The sequence below is a fragment of the Cyphellophora attinorum genome (genome assembly GCF_001299255.1).
Source record: "Cyphellophora attinorum strain CBS 131958 chromosome Unknown Contig39, whole genome shotgun sequence".
Taxonomy (NCBI): Eukaryota; Fungi; Ascomycota; class Eurotiomycetes; order Chaetothyriales; family Cyphellophoraceae; genus Cyphellophora; species Cyphellophora attinorum.
Window position 1 is genome coordinate 165,148 of NW_017253267.1, and position 12,754 is coordinate 177,901.

General features: G+C 52.7%; 5 protein-coding genes across 5 annotated transcripts; 3 read left to right on the forward strand and 2 right to left on the reverse strand.

Moving 5' to 3' along the window:
• Positions 1-443: 443 nt before the first annotated feature.
• Positions 444-1,631, reverse strand: AB675_10990 (uncharacterized protein; the record flags this gene model as incomplete). The annotated part of the gene is made up of 1 exon (XM_018139799.1): positions 444-1,631. One exon carries the CDS (start codon positions 1,629-1,631, stop codon positions 444-446), a length of 1,188 nt encoding a protein of 395 aa, XP_017995456.1.
• Positions 1,632-2,141: 510 nt separating this feature from the next.
• On the forward strand, positions 2,142-4,731 carry AB675_10991 (putative proteasome subunit alpha type-2; the record flags this gene model as incomplete). The annotated part of the gene is made up of 5 exons (XM_018139800.1): positions 2,142-2,185; positions 2,237-2,256; positions 2,309-2,889; positions 2,936-3,126; positions 3,486-4,731. The coding sequence occupies 5 exons, from the start codon at positions 2,142-2,144 to the stop codon at positions 4,729-4,731; spliced, it is 2,082 nt and encodes a 693-aa protein (XP_017995459.1).
• Positions 4,732-5,670: 939 nt separating this feature from the next.
• On the forward strand, positions 5,671-7,174 carry AB675_10992 (N amino acid transport system protein; the record flags this gene model as incomplete). Its single annotated transcript, XM_018139801.1, has 2 exons — positions 5,671-6,000; positions 6,059-7,174. 2 exons carry the CDS (start codon positions 5,671-5,673, stop codon positions 7,172-7,174), a joined length of 1,446 nt encoding a protein of 481 aa, XP_017995471.1.
• Positions 7,175-7,742: 568 nt separating this feature from the next.
• Positions 7,743-9,930, reverse strand: AB675_10993 (ATP-dependent DNA helicase pfh1; the record flags this gene model as incomplete). Its single annotated transcript, XM_018139802.1, has 2 exons — positions 7,743-8,580; positions 8,627-9,930. 2 exons carry the CDS (start codon positions 9,928-9,930, stop codon positions 7,743-7,745), a joined length of 2,142 nt encoding a protein of 713 aa, XP_017995430.1.
• A 621-nt stretch (positions 9,931-10,551) lies between these two features.
• AB675_10994 (putative acyl-coenzyme A synthetase) lies at positions 10,552-12,230 on the forward strand (the record flags this gene model as incomplete). Its single annotated transcript, XM_018139803.1, has 2 exons — positions 10,552-11,664; positions 11,703-12,230. 2 exons carry the CDS (start codon positions 10,552-10,554, stop codon positions 12,228-12,230), a joined length of 1,641 nt encoding a protein of 546 aa, XP_017995432.1.
• Positions 12,231-12,754: the final 524 nt, after the last annotated feature.

Sequence of the window (12,754 nt, forward strand, 5' to 3'; positions counted from 1 at the left end):
AGTTTGGGCGATCCATTTACTGCGAGCGGTAGAGGTACAACAGGTAGAGACGAGGAGGATGATTGTCTTCCTGAGCCGGCTCAGGAAGACGCAGTGATGAAAATCACAAGACTCGTCCATGCTGTTATCAAGACAACGCCCCGAGTTGATCCCCACAAAGCTTACCTCAAGCATTTCGGCCAGTCCTCATCGATCTCCTGGACATCAGAACAAGTATTCCAGACTTGCTTCCATTTCTAAAGGAGTCCGATTTCGGACCACGCCAATCAGCTCGGCGGCCAGGCATTCGAACCGAAGTGTAGTCAGTGTTCCAGAACTAATTACCTATTGTAAGTATGTTGTCAGAAAATCCGCTCTGGGAGATGCTACATCGACAGAATGATCTCGTGGACTGTGCTCGATCTTGGATGTGCAAATTAACGTATACCATTGTAGTACAACCCCTAGCGCTGGCGAGGTATGCCGACGAAGGACCAGTCTTGTTCGAGGGCACTGCTTAGGCCATGATCAGCAGATCTCGTGGAACCATTCCCAAGATCCTCTCCGAAGCCGTCTGCCACTGTTCCAGCCTCTTGTTCAGTTTCAGTCTTAACGTCAGATGTGTCTGGTACAGGAGGGTTGGCAGGACTCGCAGCAGTATCACTGCCGAATAAGGCCTCGGCCACAAGATCGTCCTGACTTCTTGCCGTGTCTTTGGGCTTCTGCCAATCAGGTGGCGGTTTCAGGTCGTCATCGTCGCCAGGCAGCGACGTATCAACGACATGGTTACCAATTCTTTGCAGGGTGTGCTTGATGATTGTTTGCACCCATTTGTAGAAGAAGTAAAATGCTGAGGTTATGCCAATGACGACCGCGATCCAGCTGACATTAACGGCTCGATCACGGCCAGTGGTCGCGGCGCCTGCTCTGCGTGTACCAGCGAAGCCCGTCTGCCTTATGTTGAGGTAGTTGAAAGGGTTCAGTAACATCGTCTTAATGAACCCGACCAAGCCCATGGAGATCATGCCTTTTGTGAAATGAAGGCTCCATCCAGAGATGCTGCTTGAGCGTGTCATGACGTCGACCTCCGACCAGTATGGCTCGTTGCCAACGATTGTGTCGTAGGGGTCAACATACAGATTGATGATAGGATCGGCGACAAACCCCAGGAGAAACATGAAGAGGATCATGACAAACACGGTAAGCACGCTGGCAAAGAGCTTGTTGCCGAGATAGCGCTGGAATGAGAGCTTCTGGAAGTTGAATTGATAGCCGCAAGTTGGACACTTCCATAACGACCCTGGGCGCACTCCCTCTGTTCTTGATCGCTGTAGACACAGCTCGTGTATGTATCGCATTGATCCCTGACACTTGCACGGCCGGATGAGTCGCCCATACTCGTCATCATTGCTGTATTCTGCCACTGGTCTTTGATATCTCAGAGGTATGCCGGGAGGATACATAGTGACTTTGGGCACCACATCTTCCCTACATATTCGGCACATGCGTGTAGGATATGCCCAGCCAGGATATTGGTCGACAGGGACAGATCCAGAGTCGTCAGGCGCAGTGGTTGGCGTTGGTTGCGGATCGGTCTCTGCTGCATCTTCCTCGAATGCTCCTGGTACGGACTCTTCGTCGACAGTAGCCATATCGCAGATATGACGAGCAACTCTATTCCAAAACAGTCCTTTGGTAGGCGCTGGGACCAAGGATGCTTTGTATGCCGGCTTCAGAAGCCCTCGCTGCAGGAATAGCGGTGGTCGTAGACAGTCACTGTCGAGTGAAATTGAGATGCGCCGAATTCGAGCCGGATCGTCGCAGCTCTCGTCGACTTCGACGAAGCAGCGACCCCATCAGATCTTTCACGACGCTAATTGTACCGACGCATGAACGTGGTGACAGGTGGTCAAAGCAGCGGCACGTGTAGCGTCGCTTTGAGAAACGAGGGCGCCTTGTCCCAGACAGCCATGCAGTTCTGAGGCAGCGAGTACGGAGCACCATACGAGCCAAAAGCTTCTCCAATCGGAGTCGCGTACGCGCATGGAAAGTGCTGCCTCAGAGCCATCATTGACGATGAGCCCGCTGAAATCCCCGACTGTCTCCTGCAATCACCGTCCCTTTCAGCATTATCCCTTTGCTGACCTGCCACATCTCCTAACATGGCCGACCGATACTCGTTCTCCCTCACGACTTTCTCCCCAAGGTATGCATCCGAGAAGACGGTATGGGGAAATAGTAGCTAACGACTTGTCAGCGGCAAGCTTGTACAGATCGGTATGTGGCTATCTTTCTAAGTGCGCCGGAGTCCACGCTGACCCTGTCGCAGAATATGCTCTGAACGCTGTGAATCAGGGAGTGACATCCCTGGGCATCAAAGCGACAAATGGCATCGTGCTTGCGACAGAGAAGAAATCATCATCACCCTTGATCGATGCTCCCTCATTATCCAAAGTCTCTCTTATCACACCGAACATCGGCATGGTATATTCAGGAATGGGCCCGGACTACAGAGTGCTCGTCGACAAGGCGCGGAAAGTCAGTCATACGAACTACAAGCGAATCTACAACGAATACCCTCCCACTCGAATCCTCGTACAAGACGTCGCACGAGTAATGCAAGAAGCAACACAGAGCGGTGGCGTGCGGCCATATGGCGTTAGTCTACTGATTGCTGGTTGGGACGATGGCATTGAGCCAGAGACCGAGGAAGCCAAAGAGGGCGAGACAGAAGCCGAGAAGAAGCTTGCTTCAAGAAAGACCGGTGGCATCCTCAAAGGCGGTCCCAGTCTGTACCAAGTCGATCCTAGCGGCAGCTATTTCCCTTGGAAGGCTACTGCGATTGGCAAGAGCTCAACTTCGGCGAAAACGTTCCTCGAGAAGCGGTATAATGAGAACCTGGAGCTTGAGGTGCGGACATCCCATGTTGAAACGTGACGACAACTAACAGTGGCAGGACGCCATTCATATCGCACTACTAACGCTCAAGGAGACAATTGAGGGCGAAATGAACGGCGACACAGTAGACATCGCAGTGGTTGGCGATCCGTCGAACCACCTCCTCGGCTACGAAGGTGTGGATGGCGCAGTTGGCCCAAGATTCCGAAAACTCAGCAAAGAGGAGATCGAGGACTATCTGACGAATTTGTGATTCATCAAAATCGCATGCAGTCTGCAAGAAGCACACCCTGGAAGCATTGCAAGGCGTAGGTGGAGTCATATGTTGGGGAGCATGGACGGAAAATTTGCCAAGAACAAGGCTAACATTCCTGGTGATGTGTACACGGACCACCCTCGCCGCCTGAAACTTTTGAGCATTCCGTGTCGCCGGTGCAGCCCAACCCAACCTCGTCATCTTTGAGATGGCAAGACATACCGACACGCTGAGAATGCCCAGCGACAGGAGTGATAGATAGAATATATCATGACTCCCTTCGAAGCCATGCCCCTTTCCACCTGTCATCAACTTGCCGAAACATCGACTAATCAACAACTAACATGCACAGCTTCATATCAGCATCACTGTTATTCAATTTGGTCGCCGCTTCACCACTTTTGGTTCCCAGGCAAGCAGTCACAGACGCCATCGCCCCTCCAGCATCTCCACCACCATCCTGCAGCAACTCATACTCGGGCATCTTCGGCATTGCAGTGCAGAACCTCACAGCCAGTGACGACGGCAGCGGCTCTGCCAGACGCAGATGGGGTCCAGGTGGTCCAGGTGGCCCAGGTGGCTCTGGCGGTTGGGACGATGCTGATGGGTCGTGGGCAAGCCAGGCACGACCATCCTGTACCAGCACCCAGGTTGCAGCACCAACTGCCGCCCCGACCAGAAGATGCAGTTGTGAGGAGGATCCTCCGGCTCCAGCATCGACACCGCCCCCACCTCCGATCACTGTGGCTCAGATCGCGCAAATCGGAGATGGCCAAATTCAAGGTGGTCTGCACACCCTGACAATGATGCCGATCAATCAGATAGGGGACGGCCAGATCCAGAACCAACGCGTCACCTATGCTCCCGAGAACTACACTCCGCCCACAACGACAACATCACTTACCACTGGCGACGTCTCACCTGCCGCAACGAACACTGTCGACGCGACTATAGCGTCCCCCTCAGCTGATATGAGCACAGCTTCTGCCGTGCCCACAACTACGCCTTCACCATCCAGCACCTCCTCTAGCAACTCTACCAGCTCCGACACTGATGGCTACGATATGGTATCCTGCCGCAGCAACTCCTCTTTGCAGCTACACCTCTCTGACTCTATCTTAACCGATGCCCTTGGGAGAACAGGGTACATCGCAAGCAACTATCAGTTTCAGTTTGACGGTCCTCCGCAATCAGAGGCGATTTACACTTCTGGCTGGAGTGTGTGCTCGAACGGAACATTGGCCTTGGGCAACAGCACAGTCTTCTGGCAATGTCTCAGTGGAGACTTTTACAACCTGTACGATCGCAACTGGGCGGCTCAATGCTCCCCAGTTTCGTTGCGGATAGTACAATTCGTTGATTGTCCGACCGAGGACACAGGCAGTGGGAACGGTACGACTACCACTCGTAGGAAGAGGAGATCGCTTTGGGACATGCTTGACGACCTTGGACGACCTGCTATTGATTCAGGCACTATCGAACTAGGGAGAGGCACAGCTGCCCAGGCACTGGGGCTATGGAGCAGCTCATCTGCAGGCCGGCAACATATCGCCCGCAAGCAGCCAACACACGAGAAGAACGACTTCTATCGACCATGACAATCCGCATTTGACGACCATTCTGCATAGCGGTAGTATAGTATAGATCATTTGAATATCATAGACTACATAATGCTGTTCACCAATCAGACTTGTAATGTTCAGCCAGTGGCATACTCCACGCGTGATTATATTCTATCGTCTTCCAGAGTGCTGCGCCCTAGCCACCTCAACCAGTACAGGGTGTTAATTAACCGCTTATCAGCGGCCTGATCATACGCCTTAGCATCATTCTCTGTCGCACCATCGTCCCCGTAAGATCTGTCTGTTGGACTTGCCCGTCGGAGCCTCGCCTGTCAACGCCATTGTTCGTGCCGTCCCTACCAATCACAAGATTGACCATAATCAACAAGCTCCGTTAAGCGGAAGCTTGACCGCGCTAAGAGGTGGACTCTCGGAGTCAAGCTTTCTCGATTCGCTGATGCAAGAACGCTTGTGGCGTCGCATCAAAAGATCCGTCTCTCAACGTCATCTTATCGCCTACTTCCCCAGAATGTTGCAGTTAGGTTTGCTGTGATCGTTACCACGCGTATCGATCTGCATAGACAGATCGGAACGGCTGACCTCAGTATGCATTATCGCGTGCCGTCCAGGCCGTGTGACAACGGGCTACATGCATATGTGCTACAGCGAGCCGGGAAAGGCATCCATCTGGCTTCATTTGAGTTTAATGACGGTGGTCCATAGGCTATCAGCTTGAGAAAACAATGATAATGACTGCAGCGAGTTGGTCCCTGGTGGGAGCAAGTACCACTAGCGAGGAGTACCTTCCACAAGAAACACCTTCTATCAAAAGGCCATTCCGATCCTTCTTTCTTCAGGAATCGCACGGGTTCTGAGTAGAATATATCAACATCCTTTCTAAGACATATATCTGCTCAGCCATAGATCAATCTACAGAGGTATCCCCAAACAGCTACAGAGCTAAATCAGGCCACAATGGGTCTCTTTCGCAAAAAGTCCGACAGTAGTTCGGTCACGGCCACCGATGGTGACAATCGACATCAGGCTCTGGATCACGATGAGAAAAAGATTGAATCTAAGCGCGGAAGTGATGGCCAATTCGGAAAACAAAGATCAGCGAGTATCTCTGAAGGCGAAGCCAAGTACAAACGTCTAAGTTGGAAGAAGCTTACGATCTGCCTAATCGTCGAGGCCATCGCTCTAGGAAGTCTCAGCATTCCCAGTGTCTTCGCTGAGACGGGCCTTGTCGCTGGTGTGATTCTTTGCGTTGGGCTTGGTCTTATCGCCATCTACACCTCCTACTTGGTGAGTGGCCTTACTGACCATGGTCGAAACCACGAGAAGAAACTAATGGCGTATCCAGGTTGGGCAAGTCAAGCTCAGGCACCCCGAAATTGAACATTACTCAGATGCCGTCGGATTGTGTTGGGGGCGTTTTGGCAAAGAATTAGCTGGTGTGATGTTTCTGCTTCTCCTCATCCTCCTTGTTGGTGGCCACACCCTCACTGGCACGATCGCCTTCATCCGCATCGTCAACAAGCCCACCCTCTGCGCTCTAATCTGGGGCGGTGTATCAGCAATCCTGCTCTACATTCTTGCCTTGCCGCCATCCTTCGCAGAATTCGCGATCCTCGGCTATATCGACTTCGCCAGCATCATCATCGCAATCGGAATCACCATCGTCGCAACTGGTGTTTCCGCCAGCCAAAGCCCAGGCGGCCTCAGCGCTGTCGAATGGTCAGTTTGGCCACCCGAGGGTGTTACCTTCGCGAGCGCTTTCCTTTCGTGTACGAACATCATATTCGCCTACAGCTTCGCCGTGTGTCAATTCAGCTTCATGTCCGAGATGCACACGCCCAAGGACTACGTCAAGTCCATCTGGGCACTCGGTCTCATCGAGATCTTCATCTACACTCTTACCGGCGCCCTGGTCTATGTCTTTGTCGGCAACGAAGTCGAAAGCCCAGCGATACTATCAGCAGGCTTCACCGTCTCGCGCGTAGCATTCGGGATCGCACTTCCGGTCATCTTCATCTCGGGCAGCATCAACACTACTGTCGCCTGCCGCTACCTGATCCACCGCATCTTCCCCAAGGACAACGCAATCCGCTACACCAACACGCCAATGGGCTGGATCGTCTGGGCATCATTCTGCCTGATCGCAACGGTCATCGCGTGGGTCATCGCCGAAGCAGTTCCCTTCTTCAACGACCTTCTTGGGTTGATCTCCAGTTTGTTCATTAGCGGGTTCAGCTTCTACTTCCCGGCACTCTTCTGGTTCTGTCTACTCAAGGAGGGGAAGTGGAATCATGGATGGAAGAACATCTGTCTGAGCATTATCAACGCCTCTATCTTTGTCATGGGCGTGGCGATCTTGGGATGCGGCGCGTACGCATCTGCGAAAGACATTGCGGATAGGTATGCCAGCAAGAAAGTAGGCAGTCCATTCGGGTGCAGTTCGGAGCAGTATATGTCTTGATGAGGCGAGAGACGATGGACAAAGATGATTTCACAGTCGTGATTTAGGGATTTTTGGGATATTGGAATCAACGTAATGGCGCTACACGGCGAGTCTGCTGCCGCGGGCTCTGGATTGTCTCCTAGCTAGGTGCAAGGTTGAAGAATTGTTCATGTGCATGGTCAATGACTAGTCTATGCCGGAATCGCTAGGCTATGAACGAATACTCGGTACAAGGAAGATGGCTGTGCGAATACATCACAAACACAGCCATCGTTTCCACACGTCTTGTGTCAATGCTTTCCTAAGCTGTCTGTGGTCCCGGGATCAGACATCGCTCTGGAAAGTCGAAGAATCCTGAGGCGCTGATCGCTCTGGCGCGATGGACCTCGGGTCGCTTGTTAGTATGACCATCTCCCCCAGATGTGCTCTCCGCTCCCTGTTCGATCGTTTCGTCGTCCATATTGGAAAAACCGCATTACCGCTGTAGACGGGCACCGTGGAGTTGCACCAATCTCTGGAAACATCGGCGTCCCCCCCTTCACTGTAGGCTCGCGGCACCGGCGACCTGCCCACAAGACGAACATGCCTAAGCGTTCATGTACGCCAGCTCCTCATCCTCGTCAGACTTCTTGCGCTGGAAGTGGTTTGGCCGTGGAGCGTCGCGCTTCGTAAGGAGAGTATCCGCACTGCCCAGCTGCTGGTAGAAATCAATCACCTTCGGATGCACCATGACTTTCCTGGGGTCAAAGCGCTTCACCTCGAGACCATCCTGGCTGGTGGCTCTAGACAGAGCGACGTATGCCTGGCCACGCTCGAAGACCTTTCCCAGATCGACCTTCACACGGCTCAGTGTCTGACCTTGCGCCTTATGGATCGACAAAGCCCAAGCAAGAATCAAGGGGACCTGTGATCTCTTCGCTGTGATCTCGCCTTGCTGGTTCTCGGTCTTCCATTCCTCGGGCTGACACAGCAATGATCTGTAGGTACCGTCTGGCAAGGCGAATCTGACCATGGGCCAGTACATGCCTTGCTGTGAGTCGACAGGGCCCTGTTTGAGACGCGCCTGCTTGATCTTGGCTCGTGCAGCAGCCTTGCCCTCGTCGTCACTCCCATTGTCAGGCTCCTGGGCTTTCAAGAAGGTCTCCTCGTCGTCCTTGTACGTGGCGAAAGAGCCCTCGTCCATGAAGGCCATAACTTTCCCTAGCGATCCGTTGACCAACGCATTGTCAATGTTCTTGATCAGCATAACTTGAGCGCCTTTCTTGAGAATCAATTTCTGAGGAGCCATAAAGTTGGCCAGCATTTTGTTCCGCACATTAAGATCGGACACTCCGCTGTCAACCGCATCGAAGACCATGTCCCGACCAGACAGATTTCTCATACGATTAGCGTTGGCGCCATCGACTTCCATTCGAGTAGGGAATCTGTAAATGATCAGTTTAGTCGCCGCGCAGATACAAGGGCACTCACAGCTCAGTGGCCTCCATCTCATCCTCAAACTTCAGAGGCCGAGACAGACGCTGAAAGTTTGCTACCGTAGCTGGGCTGATCTTGCCGAGACGCATTTCGTTTAGCATTTCAGCGAAGACAGGATCCTTCTGACGAAACACATGCGTAAGCAGGATCGTGTGTTCAATGCAAGTCGTCCATGTTGAGGCATCAAACGCGAACTTGGCCACAGTGTTCTTCTCCGGCACGGGCGGGAGCTGGAAGAAATCACCAGTGACCACAAGCTGAATACCACCAAATGGTCGTCCATTGTTACGTATCATGCGGGCGATCTGTTCGAGCTTGTCGAATAAGTCCCCATCGACCATTGAGATTTCATCGACGACCAGGACTTTAGTGCGCAACCATTTTTGTCGGGTTTTGGCATTGCGCTTGATTTTCTTGACAAGTTCTGGAACAGGCTCTTTGCCGAGACCGATGCCAGCCCAGCTGTGCAGTGTCTGACCCTCAATGACACAGGCCGCGAGACCCGTCGAAGCCGTGATGGCGAGGCGATCAACATCTTTGCGGAATTTATTTCGAAACTGGGCAATGATCGATCGCATGAGAACTGACTTGCCTGTGCCGGCAGAACCTGTGAAGAAGACGCTCTTGCCGTCAGTGATGACGGCTTTGGATACAGTCTGCTGCTCCGGGCTCAACATTTCTTTCGTGATGGTCGTGAATGGTCTAGGTTCAGTCTTGGTCGAGACGGCCACCTGGACTCGATTTTGCTTCCGAAACTCCTTCTGCTCGTCCTTGACTTCTGAGGCTGACATATTCCAGGCATAGCGCACGTTCTCCTTATTCTCTGGTAATATGGGTTTGATTTCCTCGTCTACTTTGTTGCCCCATGGCAGCTTCTTGCGTTTGTGTGGGCGATCTAGTTTTGGCGACGGTGGTGGTGGCGGTCGGGATGGGGCTTCGAAGTGGGCGGCGGGAGAAGACGACCATGGCACGGGTGCACTGCTGGCCGGGTGTTTGGGCACGGACGAGGCACTGCCTTGCTGCGATAGATCTGGATAGACCACAGGGTCCACGCGAGGATAGCGAACCTCAGGCTTCTGTGTGATTGTTTCTGAAAAATCAACGACATCATCGAAGTCATTTTCGTCGAACTGGACAAGATCATGTAGACCGCCAAGACTGCTGTTCGTGCTCATACTGCGATCAAACTTCCGCTTAGTCGGTGGCTGACTCTGAATGTTGGTGTTGTGTTGCTTGAAGGGTACCCTGCTGCTCACGGGCTTGTTGGCAGCATGAGTATTAACGGCTCGGTGGAACATCGTGGCGTCCACGAAGGCGCGAGGAGTCCTCAGCGCAGCATATGGTGACGCGAACCGTAGTGTCAGAGTAAGGCTAGGCATACAATGGAAGGCCACTCGGTCGCGCTTGTAGTGTTGGGCGTTTCGAGATTGCGACCGACTGAGCAACACTTGCGGGTCGCGCTTTACAGACTCAACTCGCGTCGAGATTTCGAAGTCGCGTTTGCAACCCTAACCCTGAAATCTTCTGGCCTAGTCTTGCGGCCGCTTTCTCCCAAGCTGCCAAGGTTCCCATGCCCTTTGACGTTCCTGCTCCATTTCACGCCGGCTAGGCCACCCTCAGGTCAGCGAGACTGATAGTAGGTGTCCCGCGCGCAGCAACACTCAATGTTAAGCAGTATCGCGACGATCAATGTGCTCCAATCTTATGCAATTTACAGCGTCGCTGATGCTTTTCCCGTTGAGGCGACCAAGCCCCGAGCTAAAGTTGTCCTCGGTTATACTGTAGACTCCAACGAATGAGGTCCAGGCGGTCCTCCCATACTCTGCGACGAATATATGTGAGTATGAGCCGCTGAAGCCTTTGAAGCGGTGCTACGATAGTCACGTTGTGAAATCTGATGCGTCGTTTCGACGAACGCGATGCCTCTACCTAGCTCAGGAACGTATCCCCTCTCGCATAAAGATGTTGTCAGCTTCACTCTTGACGAACCTTCTTATGACAACAACAGACCCGTTCTGATTGACCCATCGGACACTTCTAACTATTATACCCACGCCTCAGCACGCAAATTGGTCCGACAGCTCATTGCGGGCTTGCGGGCTGCAGGTCTCCGACATGGCGATGCAGTTTGCGTACACAGCTTCAATTCGATTACATATCCACTCCTGGTCCTGGCCATCATAGGCGCCGGAGGTCTAAGCGTTGGCACCAACCCATCCTATACGCGTCATGAGTTGTCCCATGCTATCAAAGTCGCTAACGTCAAGTTCGTCTTCGCGGAGCCGGAGATCATGGACAACATGTTGATCGCGCTCAAGGACAATGGAGTCGATGTAGGTCAGCGGTTCTTCGTTTTCGATGCTGTTCCAGGACAGCAAGTGCCATCTGACAAGGCCTTGAAATCGTGGCGCGGCTTGCTAGACCACGGAGAAGCGGACTGGATTCGTTTCGACGATGCGCAGACCGCGAAAGACACCGTGGCACAGCTATACTACACGTCTGGGACCACGGGTCTGCCCAAATGCGCCCAGACCACGCACCAGAACCTCGTGGCTGAACACCAACTGTTTTACGAAGCACATCCGAGAAGTTACAGGTATCGGGTGATCTTATGTATGCCATTCTTCCACGTCGGTATACTTCCACAGGTGCTGGTCAGTGCACTGAAAGAGGGCAGAGAAGCATATGTGATGCGACGTTTCGAGCTCGAAAGTTTTTTGCGGTACACAAGCCGCTATCAGATCACAGAATACTTCATGGTCCCACCAATGGTCGTGAGTATCGTCATGTCAGGCTTAGCTGACGAGAACTCGAAGACCTACAAGCCTGAATTCAGCATGAGATCAGTTCGGAATGGCACAGTTGGAGCTGCACCTCTTGACGGCGCTACACAAAAACGTTTCCAGGCACTCCTTGCCCCTGGTGCTACGTTTGGTCAAGTTTGGGGCATGACTGAGACAACTTCCATGGCCGCTATCGTGCCGTGGGATGTGTCGCGGAAGCAGTCCGCTGGTGAGATGGACGAGGCGTGGGTACAGTCGGTCGAAACTTGCCACTTATCGAGATGAAGTTGATCGACGAGGCTGGCATTGACGTGACAGCTAGTGGACGAGGCGAGCTTGCGGTTAAAGGTCCTACAATCGTCAAGGGCTACTACCAGAATGAGAAGGCAACCAGGGAGAGTTGGACCGAAGACGGATTTTTCAAGACAGGCGATGTCCTCCGGTACGATCACAAGACACGACTTCTCTATGTTCTCGAACGCGTGAAGGAGCTCATCAAAGTTCGCGGTTTTCAGGTCGCGCCAGCAGAGTTGGAAGGCGTGCTCCTGGAACATAGAGACATCACAGACGCCGCTGTAATAGGGAAGAAGGTGGATGATAATGTGGAACTGCCGAAAGCATTCGTTGTTCGGAGACCTGGGTCAACTTTGAACGAGTCAGAGATACATGCGCATATGAAGGAGAGGCTCGCTCGATACAAGCAACTAGAAGGAGGAATCTCGTTCTGTGAGAGCATCCCTAAGCTACCGTCTGGCAAGATTCTCAAACGAGTCCTGCGCGAGGCGGAGAAGGGGGGCCGTAGCATCAAGTTGTAGAGTAGAAGGCAGCGTCCCTATTGACGCTTAGTATACCTCCAGACACACGATGACATACGGCCACATAACCGTATCACTGATTGCCTTAGCGGCTCAACGGAGGTCTTGGCAAGGCGTTAAGGGCAATTTAAATCTTCGAAAGTTGCCTTTTCTCCATGCCGGCCTACAACGCGCACAGCTCATCAAATTTGTAGCCCGTCACTTCGGACAGGTAGAAGATCGGACTCTCACACAGCAGATGCAGCGAAGCTTGGCCCGGAGTCAATCTTTACGAACCAGTCGTATAGACATAACTGGCATAAACTCCCTCACACTTTTTCGCTCCACAAGAGATGAACATGAACGCGTGAAAGAAAAGAAATTAGGCGCGCAACCAAAATACTTGCAGTCCATCTTAAGAGCTTTGGAGAACGGATCTCATGCAGACTCGTTGACGAAGCCGGTATTGGGCCGCCCGCCAGCACAGCAACTTAGATACTGGGGAAAGCGCCGCGAACTCTTGGTTGCCCGGATCGACCGTTTGG